The following is a 25,898-nucleotide window of genomic DNA, read 5'->3' as shown; positions in this document are numbered from 1 at the left end:
TTAGTGGTGGATAAGACTAATGCGTAGTTGGCATCACAAACAAACATGGATATATAAAAGTAAAACAAACCTTCCCTGAAGACAGAAAACATCCAACAGCTCCATGACGATCACTGCACTCGTGTGTCATTAAATAAATCCAAAACCATCAGACATAAAATGAAATTACAGTATATAAGTTTGCCGATCTACAGAGATAATAATAAAAAAAAACGGTTGTAAAGGAAAAATTTGTCCTGAAAGAGGTAACCAGGAGAGAAATAACGTTGGAAATAATATTCACTCAGACGAGTGAAAAAACAAACCCAGCTATCATGCTGCTAATACACTGAACCCACGGTGACAGAAAAGAATGACTTCAAATTCATCAGTTACCAAACCTACATTATCTTCAAGTTTAACCTTAAAACGCTCAAGCCCATCATCTTATAAGACCTTATTGAAGACTGACATTGATCTGTACAATAACTATATGCTCGATTATTAAAATATCGTTGAAATAATTACTTTGTTCTTTAGATTGCAGCACGTACAGCCAGGTCCACAAGGATGTAGGCATTCACATTTTTTGTAATTTTCAACTTGGATTTTTTTTGAATTTCTCATCCCACAATTTTATGAAAATCAAGCCAGAATCATGAATGAGGTACAGCTCTGTGGAGAGTATTTGTTTCCAAACAAAAGCACTAAAAAAAGTTCTTTGGTAGCAAATAAAATTTAAATCAAGTTTAAGCCACAATCAATCAATTTCAAATTCATTTTTCCAACTACAGATTGTGGTTTGCGTTTCTATCCTGACAATCATTTTTCATTAACGATTGCCTCACAGTTCAAACATTTTCTGTGTATGTTTTTAAGCTACCAGTAAATACACAAAAAAATAAGTTAAATATATTTTTGAACCAAATCTCATCCCGTAGCCGATACATCTGCCAGTTTTTTGTTTTTGGATTATTTAGGAAAGAAAAATCAGATGACTGGAGCCTGATGTTTCCTGCAGTGGTATCAAACGTCTGATCCATCTTACCGTCTGATCCACGTGGAACACACTGATGCAGACGTGGACTCCTGGTTTGGTCAAAGTTCTACAGTAAAAGAAAAGATTCCCGTCTGTCCCCCGCGGACACAGGGTGGGTGGTCCTGTGGTGTCCTTCGTTAATAAGATTCGTTGTGTGTGTGCATTTTGTCCTGGAACTTCTTCAGCATCTCCTGCATCTGCCGTAGCTGTGAGGAGAGACGAGACAAACGTCAGTCTGAGCGCACCGTACGCATGCACGCACACACATAGATACTGCTCAGATGTCACATGACCCCACCCTATAAAGTAGCAGGGAGCCTCGACCCGCTTCCACACAGACACCATCTCTGATTAAAAACCATTTCAAAGCATAAACATCCAAATCCTGTTTTTATTAAAAAGTCTCACAAAAGCCAAATCCCACCTAAAATTTGGTAAAAGTGTTTGTTAAACTTTTGTTGCATTGTATTATTACAGTGCAAAAAGTCAGAATAATAGTTTTTGATTATTCCTGCATTTTCAGAACATTTTATACTGAAAGCCAACAAAAACTCAAAAAGTCAAATTAGAACATGAATAATGGCCTCCCTCTATCTGTGTGTTGCCACGTGCAATATACAGACAGAATTATTGGAAAATTATTTCCAAATGTGAGAGACAACCGATCAGTCTGTCCGTTTCATTACCAATTCTACTGTACTGGTGTGTAAACTGACATCAAAACATTATTTAATGTGTTGTATTTTCAGTGCCCATCATTATATCACTTTACGGTAAAACTGTCACATTTAAATATATTAATGTTGGCCACACAAAAATAAATAAAAAACAGATGAATGAAATGTTGGTTTTATTTGATGAAACCAGGTGGGAGAAGGGTAAACTGAAGCAGAAGACCAGGTGAGGTATTTGATGATACAGACATCGTTTCTGTGGGAAATTATCACAGTGACACATTATTACACTGCTGTCGGAAAGTTTGTGCCCCCACAAGCTTTTACACGTTCTAATTTCATTTTTAAAAATGACAAATTAAAGAATCCAGGCATCTTTGAATTTAAAGGGAATACTAATCATGGAAATTTTTATACAAAGTGTCAAATGTCAAACATTCCACGAATGTAAAAATAATAAAAATCAAAGCCAAAACAGTAACACCCGTTATTACAGCCAGACAGCCAGTTTTCTTCAGAGAGCACAGTATCATTTCCAGCTCACCAAGTCATTGAAAATCTCCTTGTGGACTTATTATGAAATACAAAACACATGGAAGTGTACGGTAAACCTGGAGGAGTTACAGGCTTCAGTGGCTGTGACTGGGGGGCTTGTACATCACGCAGCCTCGGCCTGTTCTATTATCAGTTACACACCTTCATAGTGGAGTGGAACTGACAAGGATATTCAATCAATCAATCAATTTTTTTATATAGCGCCAAATCACAACAAACAGTTGCCCCAAGGCACTTTATATTGTAAGGCAAGGCCATACAAAGGTTAACGTGAACACAACTTGATGGCTTGACAGTAATTTCTTAACATGGGAGTATTGGGGGGGCTGATTATCAAATATCGGCATTTCTGATTTTCAGCTTAAAAATATCTTAAATCATCATCTGTTCCTGCATTTTATAAAGTTCAGTTAAACATTTACACAACATAAAATGTAAACGTTTCTCCATAGAGGAAGCAGTCAATCAATCAATCAATTTTTTTATATAGCGCCAAATCACAACAAACAGTTGCCCCAAGGCGCTTTATATTGTAAGGCAAGGCCATACAATAATTATGTAAAACCCCAACGGTAAAAACGACCCCCTGTGAGCAAGCACTTGGCTACAGTGGGAAGGAAAAACTCCCTTTTAACAGGAAGAAACCTCCAGCAGAACCAGGCTCAGGGAGGGGCAGTCTTCTGCTGGGACTGGTTGGGGCTGAGGGAGAGAACCAGGAAAAAGACATGCTGTGGAGGGGAGCAGAGATCGATCACTAATGATTAAATGCAGAGTGGTGCATACAGAGCAAAAAGAGAAAGAAACAGTGCATCATGGGAACCCCCCAGCAGTCTACGTCTATAGCAGCATAACTAAGGGATGGTTCAGGGTCACCTGATCCAGCCCTCACTATAAGCTTTAGCAAAAGGAAAGTTTTAAGCCTAATCTTAAAAGTAGAGAGGGTGTCTGTCTCCCTGATCTGAATTGGGAGCTGGTTCCACAGGAGAGGAGCCTGAAAGCTGAAGGCTCTGCCTCCCATTCTACTCTTACAAACCCTAGGAACTAAAGTAAGCCTGCAGTCTGACCTTTCTGATTTTAGAGATATTGCGTAAATGCAAAAAGCAGTCCTACATATTTGTTTAATATGCGCTTTGAATGACATATCCTGATCAAAAATGACTCCAAGATTTCTCATAGTATTACTAGAGGTCAGGGTAATGCCATCCAGAGTAAGGATCTGGTTAGACACCATGTTTCTAAGATTTGTGGGGCCAAGTACAATAACTTCAGTTTTATCTGAGTTTAAAAGCAGGAAATTAGAGGTCATCCATGTCTTTATGTCTGTAAGACAATCCTGCAGTTTAGCTAATTGGTGTGTGTCCTCTGGCTTCATGGATAGATAAAGCTGGGTATCATCTGCGTAACAATGAAAATTTAAGCAATACCGTCTAATAATACTGCCTAAGGGAAGCATGTATAAAGTGAATAAAATTGGTCCTAGCACAGAACCTTGTGGAACTCCATAATTAACTTTAGTCTGTGAAGAAGATTCCCCATTTACATGAACAAATTGTAATCTATTAGACAAATATGATTCAAACCACCGCAGCGCAGTGCCTTTAATACCTATGGCATGCTCTAATCTCTGTAATAAAATTTTATGGTCAACAGTATCAAAAGCAGCACTGAGGTCTAACAGAACAAGCACAGAGATGAGTCCACTGTCCGAGGCCATAAGAAGATCATTTGTAACCTTCACTAATGCTGTTTCTGTACTATGATGAATTCTAAAAACCTGACTGAAACTCTTCAAATAGACCATTCCTCTGCAGATGATCAGTTAGCTGTTTTACAACTACCCTTTCAAGAATTTTTGAGAGAAAAGGAAGGTTGGAGATTGGCCTATAATTAGCTAAGATAGCTGGGTCAAGTGATGGCTTTTTAAGTAATGGTTTAATTACTGCCACCTTAAAAGCCTGTGGTACATAGCCAACTAACAAAGATAGATTGATCATATTTAAGATCGAAGCATTAAATAATGGTAGGGCTTCCTTGAGCAGCCTGGTAGGAATGGGGTCTAATAAACATGTTGATGGTTTGGATGAAGTAACTAATGAAAATAACTCAGACAGAACAATCGGAGAGAAAGAGTCTAACCAAATACCGGCATCACTGAAAGCAGCCAAAGATAACGATACGTCTTTGGGATGGTTATGAGTAATTTTTTCTCTAATAGTTAAAATTTTGTTAGCAAAGAAAGTCATGAAGTCATTACTAGTTAAAGTTAATGGAATACTCAGCTCAATAGAGCTCTGACTCTGTCAGCCTGGCTACAGTGCTGAAAAGAAAACCTGGGGTTGTTCTTATTTTCTTCAATTAGTGATGAGTAGAAAGATGTCCTAGCTTTACGGAGGGCTTTTTTATAGAGCAACAGACTCTTTTTCCAGGCTAAGTGAAGATCTTCTAAATTAGTGAGACGCCATTTCCTCTCCAACTTACGGGTTATCTGCTTTAAGCTACGAGTTTGTGAGTTATACCACAGAGTCAGACACTTCTGATTTAAAGCTCTCTTTTTCAGAGGAGCTACAGCATCCAAAGTTGTCTTCAATGAGGATGTAAAACTATTGACGAGATACTCTATCTCCCTTACAGAGTTTAGGTAGCTACTCTGCACTGTGTTGGTATATGGCATTAGAGAACATAAAGAAGGAATCATATCCTTAAACCTAGTTACAGCGTTTTCTGAAAGACTTCTAGTGTAATGAAACTTATTCCCCACTGCTGGGTAGTCCATCAGAGTAAATGTAAATGTTATTAAGAAATGATCAGACAGAAGGGAGTTTTCAGGGAATACTGTTAAGTCTTCTATTTCCATACCATAAGTCAGAACAAGATCTAAGATATGATTAAAGTGGTGGGTGGACTCATTTACTTTTTGAGCAAAGCCAATAGAGTCTAATAATAGATTAAATGCAGTGTTGAGGCTGTCATTCTCAGCATCTGTGTGGATGTTAAAATCGCCCACTATAATTATCTTATCTGAGCTAAGCACTTATTCAGACAAAAGGTCTGAAAATTCACAGAGAAACTCACAGTAACGACCAGGTGGACGATAGATAATAACAAATAAAACTGGTTTTTGGGACTTCCAATTTGGATGGACAAGACTAAGAGACAAGCTTTCAAATGAATTAAAGCTCTGTCTGGGTTTTTGATTAATTAATAAGCTGGAATGGAAGATTGCTGCTAATCCTCCGCCCCGGCCCGTGCTACGAGCATTCTGACAGTTAGTGTGACTCGGGGGTGTTGACTCATTTAAACTAACATATTCATCCTGCTGTAACCAGGTTCATCATCCAAAGAAGACCTGAAATTTCATGTACTATTTTCCACACAGCAGATGGGAGACTCAAGTCGAGACTTGATCAGTTTTCTCGTGAAAATCCATCTGTTTCCTTCCACCGTGAACCTGTGACTGGTGAGGTATCCAATCTCAAACACAGAAACCGGGTGTCTTGGTGGCTTCCCTCACTAGCCTACTTCTTGCACAAGCACTCAACAGAATGACCGCATAGCACCAAAATATTTGTATTTATTAACAGGTGATGTAAGTGAAGGCCAAAACATTTAGTGACTTGAAAGTGTTCAAGTATCCATACCCCAACTTGTCAAAAGAAAACTGGCTATAAAAGTGATGATTTTGTTGTTATGCTAAGTCACTGTTTTGGCTTTGGTATTGTTCTTCAACTTATTTTAATTTAAATTATATTGTAGATATTTATTTTCACTGAGTTTAAAGGACATAATTATGGAGATTTTATTGTAAAGAATTATATATATATAAAAAAAAAATTGTTAGGCAAAAAAAATTTAAATGTGTAAATGCTCAAGGGAGCACAAACATTTTCCACAGTGCTGTGTAGCCTCAAATATACAATAAAGTCAGTCACATTGCAGGAACCTATGAAGAAAGTTTCCACCAAAACTGTGTCAACAGCATCCTGGTGATTTTAACGCTATAACAGCAAATTATATTTCATTCATTCATCTTCAATAGCTTTCCGGGTTTGGGTCGTGGGGGCAACAGCTCCAGCAGGGGACCCCAGACTTCCCTTTCCTGTGCCACATCACCTCAGACTGGGGGATCCCGAGGCGTTCCCAGGCCAGTGTGGAGATATAATCTCTCCACCTAGTCCTAGGTCTTCCCCGGGGTCTCCTCCCAGATGGACGTGCCCGGAACACCTCCCTAGGGAGGCGCCCAGGAGGCATCCTTACCAGATGCCCGAACCACCTCAGCCAGCTGCTTTCAACGAGAAGTAGCAATGACTCTACTCCAAGCTCCCCACAGATGACTGAACGTCTCATCCTGTCTCTAAGGGAGACACCAGCCACCCTCCTAAAGAAGCCCATTTCAGCCTCTTGTACTCGCAATCTAGTTCTTTCGGTCATGACCCAACCCTCATGACCATAGGTGAGCGTAGGAACGAAGATTGACCTGTAGATCGAAAGCTTTGCCTTTTGGCTCAGCTCCCTTTTCGTCACAACAGTATGGTAGAGCGAATGCAACACCGCCCCTGCTGCGCCGATTCTCCGGCTAATCTCACGCTCCATCGTCCCCTCACTCGTGAACAAAACCCCGAGGTACTTGAACTCCTTCATATATATATATATATATATATAATATATATATATATATGTGTGGTGTGTGTGTGGTGAGGGTGAAGGTTCCATCATTTTGTCCCAACTCCATTTATAAAGGGAATGAACAAGTCCATCCCATCCAGTTTAACACAAATAAATATATGAATGAATGAATAAATAAATACATAAATAAATAGTCATCTTGTAAAACACCTAATTAAAATGGCAAATAATGATAGAATTTGATTAACTTTTCAGATCAAACAAAAAAGCAACTTTGTTTTGCAAATGTAATCTCATAGACCTGCTGAATGCTGCCACCTGCTGGACAAGTCTGGCCTTTTTGCAGTTAAAAAAAAAATTATTACATGCATGATAAAAATCGGGAGCAGGTGTGGTTGACGTTACATGTAGCTTTGAAATGAGCTTTCTCTCATTTCCAAAAGCTGCCACCAATAATTTACATGGAATCATGAAGCAAACAAGTACAAAGCTGTGAAGCTCTGAACTGTCCAGCTGAGTTGTGGACGTTCATCTCTGAGGCTTCATGTATACAAGTTTGCATTTCCTACATGTGCAGTTCCTGAACCAGCTGTTTCTAAACACAAGCGTTTCTTTTTTCCTTATGCTACCGGGTTCTTGTCCTACCCATAGTTCAAAGATCCACAAGACTTTTCAGGGAAAGAGAGGAAAGGTTCAAATCTATGAACTCATAAAATGTGACAAAAAAACAAGCTAAAGAAATTCTGGAGGTTTTTTGCTGTCCCTCTGATCTGGGTTCAGCTGACGGTCTGAGGACTCGGCGTGTTCAGGTTCATGTTCCGGTTCGAGGCCAGCGGGCCGTACCTCCTCATCTTTCTCTCGGATGAGCTTCTCTGTGTCGCTGTCTGCCACGCTAGACGCTGCGGGGATGGGGAAGTCTGTGCCGCTCTCCCTGGTTAGCTTACTGGAGAGAAAAAAAAAAACAAAAAAAAAACAAACAAAAAAAACGTCAAAAAAAGTCGCTGGAAGCTTCTCAGAGTCTTTAGGCTGTTGGCTAATGACCAAAGTCGACCTACAGGAATTTCTCCATTTCCTGAAAAAAGACCATTTAGAATCACCTGATATGATAAACTCAGTAAAATTCATCTTCTGCCAAACCACAACATTAACCCAAAAGATGCATTCCGGCCAGTTTACCTCAAAAACAGGGTTCAACGGATTATCGGAACTGATAATCCATCCAAACCCAAAACCTCTGAGGTTCTCACATTATTTCATGAGATGAGAACTGACAACAGTTGGTGAGAATTCCCAAATGATCCATGTATATCCAACCTGGTGTTGGATTGCTGTCCTACAACGATGGCAGAAACTCACAGGATGGAGCCGTGTAACGTTTTCAGCATATAAGGCCCATTTTATGGGTCGGTCGCAGTTACATTTTGGCTAATCAAGACAAATACCAATCATCTACCCCAAGGACACCTCAAATAGCCGTGCTTTGATGATGTTGCGGTAAATGGCTTTATAAAATCTACCCAGGATGACAAATAGAAACGTGTCGGATGCTCAACACTTCTAAAAAAGGACAAGGGTTTGGATTATGGTTAATTTTTTTTGTGAAATACATGCAGCGTTTGAAAATTTGCACACTTGCGGGACATAGACCGATCCACTAGAAATTCTTCTGCCTGTCAACATTCAGCTTCTACCTCTAGATCCATTTTTAAGTAATCCTGGTGACAAGCCAATTTTCCTCATTGACATCAATTTCTCAGGAACAATAGAAGAAGAACAGCCCTAAAGGTGAAGAAGGTGTTGGCTTTCTTTTGGTGCTAGCATACTTGCGGTTGCGCTCCTTCACCACCATACGGGTCATGCTCTGGATGCACTGCGCTCTGTAGTTTTCGTAGTGAGTCTCTCGGGTCACATCCTTCAGATCTTGCATGTGCGTGCGAACGAGCATGTTCCGCAGCTTCACGAAGTCGCAGTGCGCCGAGTTCTCAACTGCAAATCACAACATGAAGGTGAAGGTCAGAAATACAGGAAAAGGACAGCATTCTTCTGGAACTCGTCACACCACAAAGCCGGTGTTGCAGACCGAACGTCCACCCCTAAAAATTGGCCCGCCCCGCCTGAGCCGCTCATCTAAGAGTCTCTTCACTCAAAGCGATCAAATGGATTAATGGGATTATTAACCATCAGATAACAAGGTAAAACATCTTAAATCATTCTAAAGTCAGTTTTAAGCAAAAACAAGGCTGTTTTAAGCAGAAACAAGGAGAAACTCACTGAAAGGAACAGCTAGCAGCCTGTGTAGTTGTGGCGCTCTGATCGGTTCCTAAGTCTTTATGATGAAAAAAATGCTGAATTTATGTGGAAATGATTGTTGTACAAAAGCTTCAGATATCTGTCACTGAGATAGATGATGACTGGAGTGCAGTTTGAAGCAGAAACAAGGTGATAATCCCTGAACCGCGGCTAATGACGCATGCGCAACACCGGCCGTGAAACGTAAAAACAAAGCAGCGATGGCTGATTTGCAAACAGTCAACAACACGTTTTAGTATAGGAGCCATCTCACAGAGTTTATACCTTTGCTAGTATTGTTGAGCTCCTCTGGTTCTACAAATACAATTAAAGGACGAGTTCACTTTTTAGAACCAGTTATATTTATCTAATGTTCCAATTTATGTCTTAGAAGTCCAGTTCGTTAGTTTACCGCCATGCATGGATCTCATGATGCAGACTGTAGAGTCTTCAGTATCAAGTACCAGCAGTGGACTTGTAATAAGAGGATCCTTGGTTTGATTCCTCGTAACACTGGAAAAATCACAAAGGTCACTTGGGGAACGTTGTTAATCCCCAAGTTGCCATTTGTGTGCAGTTGAGTGCCGTGCATGGCAGCACACTGACAGTGTGTGTGTGTGAGAGAGAGTGAGAATGTGAGGCATCACTATAAAGCACGTTGAGTGCCTGCATTACATGGAAAACCATGATGGAACTACAGTCCATTTATTTAAATAGTTCCCATACAACTTAACAGAAGTCCGCCAGTGAACTCCTCCATTAAATGTTTAAAGCACGGCATGAAGATGTAAAGCTGCTGCCCACCTTCTACAATACCCCAGGGGTACAGACGGCCTCGAAACCCGTTTCCCTTTGGCCTCCACCACTATGTTGCTGCCAATAACTGCAAAGGGAATGCACTCCTTGTGGGGACAAGACAAAGAGTGATAAAAATTAAAAGAGTGAAAAAGAGACTAAGAATGATAAAACTAAAATGCTTTAAAAGCATCTCAGGCTGGTAAGGATGAAGGACAGACAGTTTTTAAGGTACAGTGAAGATGTGCATGTGATCATTTAAAGGTGTAGTCCCCCTTCGATTTTAAAATTTACTTCATGTTGAAACTATAATTCTTCTTCTTCTTCTTAATATTAGCTACCTTTATTTCTGTGGCATAGTGCAAAATTACAGCTAATTTTAATACTGATGAATTATTTACTTTGGGGAAAATCACATGGCAAATATATGTAATGAATTATTGCTGTGAGAATTTGCAGACATGTAGGAAGAAGTGCACGTGCCAGGCTCCTGTGCATGTGCTGGTTTACCCATCCAGCCAATATCCAGCAAATCCTTTGTGTTAAATGTGCAGATTTGATCTTGAATGGTTCTCAAACAGCTCACTGGCTGTCTAGCTGTGTTTGGGTTGGAACAGCGCAAACACTGCATTTTAATCTCAATGGGTCGAAATCATAAATTGTCTCCAGGCAACCCTAATTTTATTTTATTTTTTAAAATCTGAATACTAAGAAAAAAAATTATACAGTATTACTGCAGAAGAAAATGTTTTTTTATGATTTAAATGTTAAAAATCTGAAGGGGATTACATCTTATCTTTTCTCATTTCTCTGTAGGTTTGTGGCAGAATGAGAACAATGTTAATTTAATGATTTAAACAACATATTTTTCTCTCCAACAGCTCCCCTCATATCTGAACTCATTTTCTATATTTTTTTCTTTCATCCATCTCTTTCTTCACCATGTTTAACTACAGAAGGGTAATTTGAACACTCAGTACAATGAAAACAACTTTTTAAAACATCACTATACATCTATAATAAATACTCAACATTATTGGATCATCTTAACTCAAATTATCAAGACGAGAACAACTAAACTGTCTTGAGTGTGTAAGACATTTTTACCACACAAAAGCAAAAATTAAAAGTTGATTTTGTGGAATAAACATTCAACCATTAGCCCTTATAAAAGTCAGATTTTCTCATAACTTGTTTAATGTTTCTTGTTCCACTGTTCACTTTCCTCTGTGCATGTCAATAAAAACAGTTCTGTAGCTTATAGAGTCAAAATTAAATTGTAGAGTAGCAAGATAAAAAAAAAAAAATCTTTGCAGCTCTGATTCACTTTTAGCTCAAGATCCTGCTGCTTAAAGTCTCGTCCTCGTCCGAGTCACAGTCGGGGAACTGGTAGATCTTTATGCCGTACTTTTCAATCTCATCTCTGATCTACACGCAACACACCAAGAACACAGAGTGAATACACGCTGGACACCATCTTTGTTTCCCAATTTCCCAAAACCCATAATCAGTGAGATGACAAATAAATAAAGATAAACAATCAGCTGTACCTTGAGTTTCTTCTTCCTGACCTCACTGGGAGTTCAGTGTGTCCGCTTTGGCCAGAACAGGGACGATGTTGACCTTTTCATGCAGCGCTCTCATGAATTCTACATCCAAAGGCCGAAGCCTAAACACACAGAGAAACAAACATCCACCGTGTGACACTCTGCATCACATCACAAGAAGGAGTCCGCAACAAAACTCCAAAGACATTTTAAATGCCAAAAACCACAAATGTTTAGTTGGGGACCAACATGCACTTGGCTGCTTCTCTCACTCCCAGTGTGCAAAATATATATCAGCACGGTGGTTTAGCGGTTAGCACTGTTGCCTCACAGCAAGAAGGTCATGGGATTGATTCCCACCTGAGGTCTTTCTGTGTGGAGTTTGCATGTTTTCCATGTGTTTGCAACATGTAGGTTAGGTGAATTAGAAACTTTAATTGCCCAGGTCTCCTTTGGCAAAATTTGAACCATTTAATTTTATGTAAATATGTGCATTTTCAATTGCTCCCCCTCCAAACTTTAGACAAATGCTCTTATAGTATTTAGCATCTGAGCATGAACCTCAGAGGGGAGGACACTGCATCATGAGTGTGTTTACATGCCAACTACAGACCCTGCAGAACAGATCAGATGTCTGTTAAACAGATGTGCCACAACCAGATTAAACAGTTTCCCCTCAACTCTTGTTTCCTTACATCTGAAGTAGGAGGGGCTAATACCAAAACGCACAGGAAACTGTGGTGCAGTTAACAGCGGCTGCACCGCCAAGACTGCAGCTGGTCAGCAGAGGGAGACATTTGTCCGTTGTTGTGACTGGAAACTGCACTGCAGGCATTAGTTGAACCTGATGGTTTATTTCTCGGTTAGTGAGCTCAGTGACCTTGCTGAGTATCCGCACAAACAGCTGACTGCAGCATCCACACTGCACCACAGCCACACTTACCCCGAGATGACTGAGAAATGGTGGCCTCCCAACAGCTGCTGAATTACTGATAGTACACATATGAGCAGGTCCACAGTATTTGGACAGTGGACACTTTACATAATTGTGCCTTTGTATGTCTAACCAAGGAGTTTAAATTAATCAAGATGTGTCTGTAGTGTAGATGGTTTGGTTTAATTTACACAGTTTAAGAAAACTATCACATTAACCATGTATGAAATACAGCCTCTTTTTGTTTTTATACAGTTCTCATAAGTACTTGGACAAAAGAAAGCATTGTTTTTAATACAAGCCATCGCTTTTACAGCCAGTTTACTTTCAGCAGGTCATAGGATGGATACATGAACATTCTCAAGCCACTGAATACGGTTTGGACTTCTATACCCAGTATGGTAAATCTGTCTGGAGTAGGCGGACAGTGCAAGGAGACAAGTGAGGGAAGCCATCAAGCCAACCAGACAACTCTGAAGGAGTTACAAGCTTCTCTGTCTATTTTTGGAGAAACCGTTTCAAAGTAGAGTGGCACAGAGAAGCATTTTCTTCCCAAATAAACAAGGCATTTCGGCTGTAGTTTGCCAGAAAGCACACAGGAGTCTTGATTTTCTTGTATGAAAACCTTTCTGTTCCACTCCACCATGAAGCTATATAACTGGTGATGCAACAGACCCAGTTTCTCCAATCACACCCACAGAAGCTTTCACTGAAGCTCTTTAATCAAATCAAATCAATTTTATTTATATAGCGCCAAATCACAACAACAGTTGCCCCAAGGCGCTTTATATTGTAAGGCAAAAGCCATACAATAATTACAGAAAACCCCAACGGTCAAACGACCCCCTATGAGCAAGCACTTGGCGACAGTGGGAAGGAAAAACTCCCTTTTAGCAGGAAGAAACCTCCAGCAGAACCAGGCTCAGGGAGGGGCAGTCTTCTGCTGGGACTGGTTGGGGCTGAGGGGAGAGAATCAGGAAAAAGACATGCTGTGGAAGACAGCAGAGATCAATCACTAATGATTAAATGCAGAGTGGTGCATACACAGCAAAAGAGAAAGAAACACTCAGTGCATCATAAGAACCCCCCAGCAGTCTAAGTCTATAGCAGCATAACTAAGGGATGGTTGGGGTCACCTGATCCAGCCCTAACTATAAGCTTTAGCAAAAGGAAAGTTTTAAGCCAAATCTTAAAAGTAGAGAGGGTTAGAGTTGTTCTTTAGAGTTGTTGTTGATGACTTGGTGGTTTCCCTCACTAGCCTCCTTCTTGCATGATCACTCAGATTTTGAGAATTGCCAGCTGCAGGGAGATTTACCAGATAGTATCATGCCTGTTTGTTTTCTTAATAACTAACTTAAATGAAATCCAAGACATATTCAGTACCTTGGAAGTGGTTCATGTATCATACCCCTGACTTGTTTAAGAAAACTGGCTGTAAAAATGACAATTTGTATAAACAATAATTATTTCATTTGTCCAATTACTTATGGGGTCTGAAAATGCACAGACCAAAAATCTGTAATGCTATATTTTTTTGTGAAAACTCTCTAAGTAAAGCTAAAAGTTGATGCTACAAATACATCTCGATTGTTTAATTCATCAGTGGTGGGCAGAGCTAACCAAAAAGTTAGCTTTGATAACAGATAATCAGCTAACTGAAAAGTTATCTTTATAAGCTAAACGATAAACCACCCAAAAATGTATTGGAAGCTACAGATAACCGATAACTTCCAGTATTGTCTCCTGTACACTTGCAACTGCTAACCAAGCTGATTTTGAGTTTTAACACCACAATCGCTTCTGGCAGCATCAAAGGTGACCACAGGTGCAACAATGAGTCAGTACTTCTGTCTTTGAAGTGTTGACTGCTGGAAGCTCCTGCTTACTACATAGCTTGCAGCAGAGAAGCAGTTGAGAGGAGCAGCAAAGCTCAACTCTCAGCGTCACCAAGAGGTAGAGGTCTTGGAAAATAAAGCAGTGCTGACTTATGGTTTTGAGTTATAAATAAAATTAATACTGATAGTATAACTCCATTAATGTCAATTCTGCCATTTGTACAAAGTTAAAATATAACATATATCTTTTAATTTTAAATAATGCACTAATTCTGAAGTTTTGTAACAAACCCATACCCAAAGGGATTATGGGTAAAATGTGCCTCCGCTAACACTGATTGGTTGACTCATTAATTCTATGTAAAACACATTAATGTGAGGTGTGTGTTGGTATTTACATACAAATGAGCTTTTGTAAAACATGCCATTTTTTTTATTCATAAAAAAAAAAGGCTTTTGAAAAAAAAGCCAAGTTGTAATTAGATAACCGTCTGATATGTGTCAAAATAAATAGAACACTGCCATCTACTGGTGCCCCAAACACTCAGTACTTAGGGTGAATATTGCCATGAACATTACTGGCCAGTAGATGGCAGTAGAACCGTGAAAACTTGCCAAAACAAAATTCCAGATAATCCGTGTCTGCTACGTTTAAGATGCGTGGAATTTAATAACACAACCTGAATTTCAGACATCTTATATATTACTCTGGAAACAAAGACGACAGACAGTGTTTGACATAAGCAGGCTTCTAAAGAGCACAACAGAATCGACTGCAGTGATTCCAATTGAAAATAATGAAGCAGCAACCTGGCTTCTTCTGGCATTTTTACATAAAACAAACACCAATAACAACATCTATAAAACCAGAGAATACATTCATGAGAGTTTTAGGAGGATTCAAAAGGAAGTTTATTGTCATATGCACAGAAGAACATGTTCCCCTGCACAATGAAATATGTCTACTGCATTTAACCCATCCTAATTGCCAGTAGGAGCAGAAGTCGCCATTAGGCGCCCGGGGGCACAATATACCAAGAGTTTAATGCTGTTGTCCGTGTGGAGCCTGATCAGAGCATCTCAAATGCATTTCTTCTGTCATGAATGTAATGACAGTACCCATAATGCACTGGGCACAGCATGTCCACACTAAACCTTCAAAATTAGTGCATTACTTTAAAACTAAAACATATATCTGATATTTTCGCTTTATAAAACTTAAGATGTGACGTTAATTTAAATAACTTGTCCGAAATTAGTTTGGTTAAATTTTAACCATAAGTTAAAACTGTATGCCTCTGGATGACTTTGGTGATATTGCCAGTGTATCAGTATGGGGTCAAAATAAATGAGCTTTTTTCTTTTCTGTGACCAGCTTTCCTTTGGTTGCAGAGGATAAAACTGCACACCTACTATAAAACATTTAACAGGTAGGTACACAACTGATTTTAGACTTCATAAACGTTGTAACTGTTAAGCTTTGTTTATCATGTGTGCAAAATATGTTAGCGGTCTAAAAATTCTGACCAAAACTTATCAGAAGATAATTTATTCGATGACAGTTTTCAAAGTTATCAGAAAAGCTAATCCGATAATGAAAACATTATCTTCGATAATTAGCAGTTAGCGGATTAGCGGAACTGTGCCCTCCACTGAATTTCACCCCTACTGTGGTGTGTCCCCGAGGCCAAATGACAATCATAGGAGACCATAGTCTCGTTTGAACCCTCTGTGATATCGCGGGATTTGATCACTTACGGGGACCTCCACTGAATATATATATACAGCATAAGTTCACACGGATAAATGGTGTACAGTTTTGTTTTTGGCTGCAATCACTGAAGCAGTCGCGAAAAGTTTATTTTTTTGGGGTTCTCGGTGGAGAAGAAAAGGCGAGGAGGTGGGAGACGTCGTGTTGGTAAATGTTAGCCTACACAGCTAACCAGAGTAGCTCCATTCTGTCGCCTGCAAAACAGCCTCGCCGTGCTTCGGACTTGACTTTTCACTTTGTTTGCATGTAATTTGACCAAAACCCATTGAAAATGCCGTGGTTTGTACCCCGAAAGAAGAGAAATTACATCATATTTTACTTCTTTAGCACCCGCCCCCAAGCGGGACTGCGCTGCCCTATAGAAACACTGTCCGAATATTTTGCACCTGTTCTACAATAATTTGTTGGCTGTACGTGACTTTCTTCCGGATATAAATACTTATGCTGCCACAGTATCTTTTTATGAGACATGAACGTGATGATAAACTCGTGTTTGTCTTCACTGGCCATCTGATACAAACACAGACATCACGTGTAATAATAAAAATAGTGAGAAGCATGACACACACACACACACACACACACACACCACACACACACACACACACACACACACACACACACACACACACACACACACACACACACACACCCACCACACACACACACACACCACACACAGAGTGTAGAAGAGCGCTGCAGTTCTGTCATACCCATGACCGAAGGGTGAGATGAAATAGAGGCAACAGTGTACTCTGTTGTCCTGGATGTTCTTGCGGTTGAGGCCGCTCTCGTCTCTGAAATACTGCTCGAACTGCTGGTCAATGTAGTCTGCCACCGGCTTCCAGCTACAGCACAAAAACAAACGCACAAACACACAATCAGGCTCTGAAGCGATGCACGCTGTAGCCCAGCTGAGCTGACAGTCAAATCGGGTTATAGAGCTGGTCAGGCCGCGACACGCACCACTCAGTGTTGTTCACGGCATCCCCAAAGCCGGGAGTGTCCACGATGGTGAGCTTCAGTTTGACACCTTTCTCCTCGATGTCCACAGTGTGCTTAGTGATTTCTACTGTTTGAGTGATTCGCTCTGGAGAAAAAAAGGAGACAAAAAGAAAGGAGAGATGAACAACAAGAGAACAGTAGGCGAGAGAATAAGAACAATGATAATGAAGAAGAAACAAAAGGAACAAGATGAAAAACCAGAGAAAGAATGAGAAGGAGAGACGAACAGGAGAGAATATTAAAGAAACAGGACAAAGAAGGGAGAAAGAAAAATCAAGGGAGGAGCATAGAAAGAGAAGAACAACAAGGAAGAGACAATAATGGGATTAAGAGAACAATTTAAAAGAGACGAGGAAGTGAGAAGAAGATAATATTGAAGAAGAAAGGAAACGATTTTAAAAAGAAGAAAAATGGAAACAAACAAACAACAAGATGGCCTGATGGAAACAGATGAAGAAGAGTGATGGGTGAGAGACTGATGAAACAGTCTCAGCTTCAAGTGGAGACTTTAGTACCTTCAGCATTGAGCAGTTTTCTGTCTTTATAAAGATCTGTGAGAAAAAGGCTGTTGACCAGCGTGGACTTTCCCAGGCCAGATTCTCCTGCAAACACAGAATAACAAGATGAAGGTTAACAACTTGTAATGAAACCTCATCAGGGAGTTCCCTGATGAGGTTTCATTACAAGGCTGAGATGATATTTACCTGCCACCATGAGTGTGAAGTCAAATCCCTTCTTGACAGATTTGCGATGGACCTGATTTGGCAGAGTTGCAAAACCAACATATTCCTTGTCCTGGTCCTAAAAACATACATTAAAACAATCACCGTAAAACATTACGCCATTCACACAGCGCAAGATTTCCTCACTTTTGGCAGCGAAATGACACCAAAAACCAACACTACCATTACAGAGCATGAATTGTATCCAAACAACAGAGACCACCCAAAGTCAGATTATTTATTTAAATCCTCAAAGTAGTCCACTCCCTAAATATCAATCTCAGTCTCAGCAAATTAACACAGGCGTGAAATCTAAATAAAACCACAGAGCTGTCTGAGAGTCTTCTCTGGATTTCTTGGATGGACCCTGGAGTTACCTCAGTGTTCTCGTAAGGGTCAAACAGACCCCAAGGACTCTTGGGCCTGGTGGGACTGACGGGAAAGGACAAATCAAATTCCACACTTCTGCCCTGCGGAAAACTGGACTCTGAACCTGAATCCGACTGCTCCCTAACCACCACAGGAAAACAAAGCGGGGCGTGGAGACAGTCGTCACCCTCAGACGCTTCCTCTGTGCCACGGTACTCGTGGCCATGATGGTCGTGCTTGTTGTGGTGAAGACACCATGGACGATGACCTGGATGAGGACACTGTGCCCAGAGTGCCAAATGCCTTAACCGCGGTTCCTCCCAACATGAAACATGACCAGATCAAGACTGCAGCACCTGCTCAGGTCACGACCCCGTCAACTGCCCCCGCTGCCTCGTTCATCACACAGCACATCTCATTCCAGCACCGAGCCCCAAAGCTCCAAAACCTGCCCATGACTCTTTCACAGCCAGCATCAAATCGTGCAGCCCCGCCCCCCCCCATAACACCCCACGCTCCCCACCCCCAGTCCAGCATTACTGACTGCCCATAAGCAAATAGTGACCACGCCCAGCCTGCATCCGACTGTTATCGCCCGCGCTTCAGTGTCCCATGCTTCAGTTATCCAAGCTGTCAATCACGTCATGCAGCCAGGAGGTCCCAAACATGTCGCCCACCTCGCCCCCTCCACCACAGCCAGCTCTGTCCACTTGGGCCCTGCCCACCAGCCCATCGGACACATCACCGTGCACCCAGTGGCTCACCTGAGTCAGCACCTCCCCGCTCTCTACCCGCAGTCGGTGGCCGTCACCCAGCCGAGTGTGGTGGGTCACATCGCACACACCCTCAACCACGCCCATGTGAACGGCACCACGCCTGCCCAGCAAGGCGCCGCCATCATTGGCAAGCAGGCGACTGTGGGTGCCCAAATGGTGACCCACCACCCTCAGCTGGTGGGACAGACAATTCTCAATCCTGTCACCATGGTGACCATGCCCTCCTTCCCCATCAGCACCCTGAAGCTGGCCTGAGCGCCGCTGCCGCAGCCAAGGACATCATCATGTCTGCACAGCAGGTAGCGTCACAGGCACCACATCAGAAGGCCTACAGGGAGACAGCCGAGCAGCTGTGAACACCTCAGTGATCCGTGTTGCTCAGAAGCACTGCAGCGGTCACAACCGAACATTCCTGAAACTGAAAACTTGCATGTTCTGAAATGACGACCGGTCAAGTGTGATTTAAGAAGACAACAGGCAGGCGTGCACAGACCAAAGTCTGTGTGGCGGTCCAGTAAAATCACTGTCCTGCAGTTATCTCAGCTGTCTACTCTGTGTACTGCAGGCTGGAACAGTGATGTCACTCAAACTTCCTGTAGCCGTGTCAAAAGTTCAACACTCGAGGATGGAAATAACCTTTAAATGTGGTTGTGATAATGTTAGCAAATGAAAGAATTTTACGCATTAAGAGCATTTACTTTGAACGCCACATTAAACACTAAAAGATGTTCTGAAGGTTTTAGAATGTGAACATGATGGAATCACATGGAAAACGTACTGTGCCAAAGGCTTGGCTACAAAGTATTTTATGTTTTGAATAGTATCTATGATTTTACCATGTTGATCAGTCACTGATTATATACCATTTGTTGTTTTTGTGAAATCATGCATAAAAAAAAACACACATTTGGAAAATGGAGTTAGAATGATATGGGAGGGGGGAAAAAAAAAAAATCTATATTTTTACAGAAACACTAGGGTGCCAAAGACTTGCACAGTATGTTTGCCTGCTATGACTCTGATTTTATTTATATATATATATATATATATATATAAATGTTTTTATTTTTCCCAAACAGGATTGTCAGTTGCCCAAGTGAAAAATAAATTTGGCAGTGGATTGTTGAAGGTTTCTGGTTGGAATTAAGTCACACAGTGTTATTAACCCCCCCCCCCCCTTTTTTTTGGATGCACTGTGAAGTTTAGTTTGTATAATTTGTCATCGTCCCTGCAGTTTAACGGTGCTTTTGCTGTAACAGCAACACGCTGCCTTCTAATTTAATCCAAATGTATTGATTTGTGCAATAACCTGTTTTTAGCACATCAGAAGTTCAGCCATTTAAAATCAAATAAACAATGTGATCAAAGTAACTATGTATGCACACGTTTCTTCCTCCTTTTATCTAATAAATCCTTCTGTAGCTTTCTGATCCGGGATCAGCTACAGGGCCATCGACCAAGGTGATGAAGAGTTTTCCCTCCCAAAATGTGACTCTGATTTGGGAAAACACCTGTTCCTCCATTCGTACAACTGAGTTCTGAAGTTACCTCTCTGCAGCTTCTCTCCCCCTGCCATCCCCTCATTACCCCATCCCCGTAGAGACGGTGCCTGCTCCCAGACTACCAATAACCAGCAAAAATCTATTTAAGCATAAAAATTCAAAAAGAAAAAATAATATAGCACCTTCAACTGCACCACAGACTAAAACAGTTAAATGTGGTCTATTAAACATTAGGTCTCTCTCTTCTAAGTCCCTGTTGGTAAATGATATAATAATTGATCACAATTGATTTATTCTGCCTAACAGAAACCTGGTTACAGCAGGATGAATATGTTAGTTTAAATGAGTCAACACCCCCGAGTCACACTAACTGTCAGAATGCTCGTAGCACGGGCCGGGGCAGAGGATTAGCAGCAATCTTCCATTCCAGCTTATTAATTATCAAAAACCCAGACAGAGCTTTAATTCATTTGAAAGCTTGTCTCTTAGTCTTGTCCATCCAAATTGGAAGTCCCAAAAAAACAGTTTTATTTTTATTATCTATCGTCCACCTGGTCGGTACTGTGAGTTTCTCTGTGAATTTTCAGACCTTTTGTCTGACTTAGTGCTTAGCTCAGATAAGATAATTATAGTGGGCGATTTTAACATCCACACAGATGCTGAGAATGACAGCCTCAACACTGCATTTAATCTATTATTAGACTCTATTGGCTTTGCTCAAAAAGTAAATGAGTCCACCCACCACTTTAATCATATCTTAGATCTTGTTCTGACTTATGGTATGGAAATAGAAGACTTAACAGTATTCCCTGAAAACTCCCTTCTGTCTGATCATTTCTTAATAACATTTACATTTACTCTGATGGACTACCCAGCAGTGGGGAATAAGTTTCATTACACTAGAAGTCTTTCAGAAAGCGCTGTAACTAGGTTTTAAGGATATGATTCCTTCTTTATGTTCTCTAATGCCATATACCAACACAGTGCAGAGTAGCTACCTAAACTCTGTAAGGGAGATAGAGTATCTCGTCAATAGTTTTACATCCTCATTGAAGACAACTTTGGATGCTGTAGCTCCTCTGAAAGAGAGAGCTTTAAATCAGAAGTGTCTGACTCCGTGGTATAACTCACAAACTCGTAGCTTAAAGCAGCATAACCCGTAAGTTGGAGAGGAAATGGCGTCTCACTAATTTAGAAGATCTTCACTTAGCCTGGAAAAAGAGTCTGTTGCTCTATTAAAAAGCCCTCCGTAAAGCTAGGACATCTTTCTACTCATCACTAATTGAAGAAAATAAGAACAACCCCAGGTTTCTTTTCAGCACTGTAGCCAGGCTGACAAAGAGTCAGAGCTCTATTGAGCTGAGTATTCCATTAACTTTAACTAGTAATGACTTCATGACTTTCTTTGCTAACAAAATTTTAACTATTAGAGAAAAAATTACTCATAACCATCCCAAAGACGTATCGTTATCTTTGGCTGCTTTCAGTGATGCCGGTATTTGGTTAGACTCTTTCTCTCAGATTGTTCTGTCTGAGTTATTTTCATTAGTTACTTCATCCAAACCATCAACATGTTTATTAGACCCCCATTCCTACCAGGCTGCTCAAGGAAGCCCTACCATTATTTAATGCTTCGATCTTAAATATGATCAATCTATCTTTGTTAGTTGGCTATGTACCACAGGCTTGTAAGGTGGCAGTAATTAAACCATTACTTAAAAAGCCATCACTTGACCCAGCTATCTTAGCTAATTATAGGCCAATCTCCAACCTTCCTTTTCTCTCAAAATTCTTGAAAGGGTAGTTGTAAAACAGCTAACTGATCATCTGCAGAGGAATGGTCTATTTGAAGAGTTTCAGTCAGGTTTTAGAATTCAGCATTAGTACAGAAACAGCATTAGTGAAGGTTACAAATGATCTTCTTATGGCCTCGGACAGTGGACTCATCTCTGTGCTTGTTCTGTTAGACCTCAGTGCTGCTTTTGATACTGTTGACCATAAAATTTTATTACAGAGATTAGAGCATGCCATAGGTATTAAAGGCACTGCGCTGCGGTGGTTTGAATCATATTTGTCTAATAGATTACAATTTGTTCATGTAAATGGGGAATCTTCTTCACAGACTAAAGTTAATTATGGAGTTCCACAAGGTTCTGTGCTAGGACCAATTTTATTCACTTTATACATGCTTCCCTTAGGCAGTATTATTTAGACGGTATTGCTTAAATTTTCATTGTTACACAGATGATACCCAGCTTTATCTATCCATGAAGCCAGAGGACACACACCAATTAGCTAAACTGCAGGATTGTCTTACATAGACATAGACATGGATGACCTCTAATTTCCTGCTTTTAAACTCAGATAAAACTGAAGTTATTGTACTTGGCCCCACAAATCTTAGAAACATGGTGTCTAACCAGATCCTTACTCTGGATGGCATTACCCTGACCTCTAGTAATACTGTGAGAAATCTTGGAGTCATTTTTGATCAGGATATGTCATTCAAAGTGCATATTAAACAAATATGTAGGACTGCTTTTTTGCATTTACGCAATATCTCTAAAATCAGAAAGGTCTTGTCTCAGAGTGATGCTGAAAAACTAATTCATGCATTTATTTCCTCTAGGCTGGACTATTGTAATTCATTATTATCAGGTTGTCCTAAAAGTTCCCTAAAAAGCCTTCAGTTAATTCAAAATGCTGCAGCTAGAGTACTGACGGGGACTAGAAGGAGAGAGCATATCTCACCCATATTGGCCTCTCTTCATTGGCTTCCTGTTAATTCTAGAATAGAATTTAAAATTCTTCTTCTTACTTATAAGGTTTTGAATAATCAGGTCCCATCTTATCTTAGGGACCTCGTAGTACCATATCACCCCAATAGAGCGCTTCGCTCTCAGACTGCAGGCTAACTTGTAGTTCCTAGGGTTTGTAAGAGTAGAATGGGAGGCAGAGCCTTCAGCTTTCAGGCTCCTCTCCTGTGGAACCAGCTCCCAATTCAGATCAGGGAGACAGACACCCTCTCTACTTTTAAGATTAGGCTTAAAACTTTCCTTTTTGCTAAAGCTTATAGTTAGGGCTGGATCAGGTGACCCTGAACCATCCCTTAGTTATGCTGCTATAGACGTAGACTGCTGGGGGGTTCCCATGATGCACTGTTTCTTTCTCTTTTTGCTCTGTATGCACCACTCTGCATTTAATCATTAGTGATCGATCTCTGCTCCCCTTCACAGCATGTCTTTTTCCTGGTTCTCTCCCTCAGCCCCAACCAGTCCCAGCAGAAGACTGCCCCTCCCTGAGCCTGGTTCTGCTGGAGGTTTTCTTCCTGTTAAAAGGGAGTTTTTCCTTCCCACTGTAGCCAAGTGCTTGCTCACAGGGGGTCGTTTTTACCGTTGGGGTTTTACATAATTATTGTATGGCCTTGCCTTACAATATAAAGCGCCTTGGGGCAACTGTTTGTTGTGATTTGGCGCTATATAAAAAAATTGATTGATTGATTGACTGCTTCCTCTATGGAGAAACGTTTACATTTTATGTTGTGTAAATGTTTAACTGAACTTTATAAAATGCAGGAACAGATGATGATTTAAGATATTTTTAAGCTGAAAATCAGAAATGCCGATATTTGATAATCAGCCCCCCCAATACTCCCATGTTAAGAAATTACTGTCAAGCCATCAAGTTGTGTTCACGTTAACCTTTCCCAGAATCACAAAATTCAATGTTTAATGGAGAAATTCTTTTATTACAATGGGAATTTGTACATTACGTCCTCTCCATTAACATTTAATTTATAATTTTATTACATAAATATACTCCGAAAGCAAAATAAGACAAATTTCATATAAAACAAATTAAGAAATATAATGCCTGACATGTTTTAAGGAGGAATGTAACTTTTAACCCCCCCCCCCACCAAAAAAAAACCCAAACAACATGGCAGTAACCGAAATTTCTATTTAAAAAAACAAAAGGTGAAAGAATATAAATTCAATTATTGTGATCATTTTTCCTCATGTTAAAAAAATATTCCTTGTGTTAATACAAAATTCACAGGAAGGAAATAGGAAATGAAAGATAAATACATTTTGCCATTGTCTTATGAGATTAATCCCCTACTTAAAGTGATGACAACCAAAATAAAACCAACTGGCCTCAAGTTTTCCAACAGGAATGGCACTCCACATCTGCCCTCGAGTAACCTCATGATCTAAATCCTGAGCAACCCAAACAACACACACAAAAAAATAAATACACTCTGCCTTTGCTTATGCAAAGCGTCAAAAAGAGTCAGAATGTAAATCATCTGCAGGCGTCAGAATGACGTCGATAAATCACCGAAACACCTCGAAAGTAAGCTGCTTTTGCAAACAGCAACAGCCTCGTGTTTTTAAAATTAGTGATCATTTAGTGGTGGATAAGACTAATGCGTAGTTGGCATCACAAACAAACATGGATATATAAAAGTAAAACAAAACCTTCCCTGAAGACAGAAAACATCCAACAGCTCCATGACGATCACTGCACTCGTGTGTCATTAAATAAATCCAAAACCATCAGACATAAAATGAAATTACAGTATATAAGTTTGCCGATCTACAGAGATAATAATAAAAAAAAAACGGTTGTAAAGGAAAAATTTGTCCTGAAAGAGGTAACCAGGAGAGAAATAACGTTGGAAATAATATTCACTCAGACGAGTGAAAAAACAAACCCAGCTATCATGCTGCTAATACACTGAACCCACGGTGACAGAAAAGAATGACTTCAAATTCATCAGTTACCAAACCTACATTATCTTCAAGTTTAACCTTAAAACGCTCAAGCCCATCATCTTATAAGACCTTATTGAAGACTGACATTGATCTGTACAATAACTATATGCTCGATTATTAAAATATCGTTGAAATAATTACTTTGTTCTTTAGATTGCAGCACGTACAGCCAGGTCCACAAGGATGTAGGCATTCACATTTTTTGTAATTTTCAACTTGGATTTTTTTGAATTTCTCATCCCACAATTTTATGAAAATCAAGCCAGAATCATGAATGAGGTACAGCTCTGTGGAAGAGTATTTGTTTCCAAACAAAAGCACTAAAAAAAGTTCTTTGGTAGCAAATAAAATTTAAATCAAGTTTAAGCCACAATCAATCAATTTCAAATTCATTTTTCCAACTACAGATTGTGGTTTGCGTTTCTATCCTGACAATCATTTTTCATTAACGATTGCCTCACAGTTCAAACATTTTCTGTGTATGTTTTTAAGCTACCAGTAAATACACAAAAAAATAAGTTAAATATATTTTTGAACCAAATCTCATCCCGTAGCCGATACATCTGCCAGTTTTTTGTTTTTGGATTATTTAGGAAAGAAAAATCAGATGACTGGAGCCTGATGTTTCCTGCAGTGGTATCAACGTCTGATCCATCTTACCGTCTGATCCACGTGGAACACACTGATGCAGACGTGGACTCCTGG

The 25,898-nt window shown here is 40.2% G+C and overlaps 1 protein-coding gene and 1 pseudogene across 1 annotated transcript; one reads left to right on the top strand and one right to left on the bottom strand.

The window, feature by feature from the left end:
* Positions 1-790: 790 nt before the first annotated feature.
* Positions 791-18,613, bottom strand: LOC117508893 (annotated as a pseudogene).
* Positions 18,388-19,205, top strand: LOC117509600 (max-binding protein MNT-like). Its single transcript, XM_034169343.1, has one exon. It carries the CDS (start codon positions 18,782-18,784, stop codon positions 19,166-19,168), a length of 387 nt encoding a protein of 128 aa, XP_034025234.1. The 5' UTR covers positions 18,388-18,781; the 3' UTR covers positions 19,169-19,205.
* Positions 19,206-25,898: the final 6,693 nt, after the last annotated feature.

This window comes from Thalassophryne amazonica, chromosome 4, assembly GCF_902500255.1.
Source record: "Thalassophryne amazonica chromosome 4, fThaAma1.1, whole genome shotgun sequence".
NCBI lineage: Eukaryota > Metazoa > Chordata > Actinopteri > Batrachoidiformes > Batrachoididae > Thalassophryne > Thalassophryne amazonica.
Note: the sequence above shows the minus strand (reverse complement) of the source record. Positions and strands in the feature narration are given on the sequence as shown.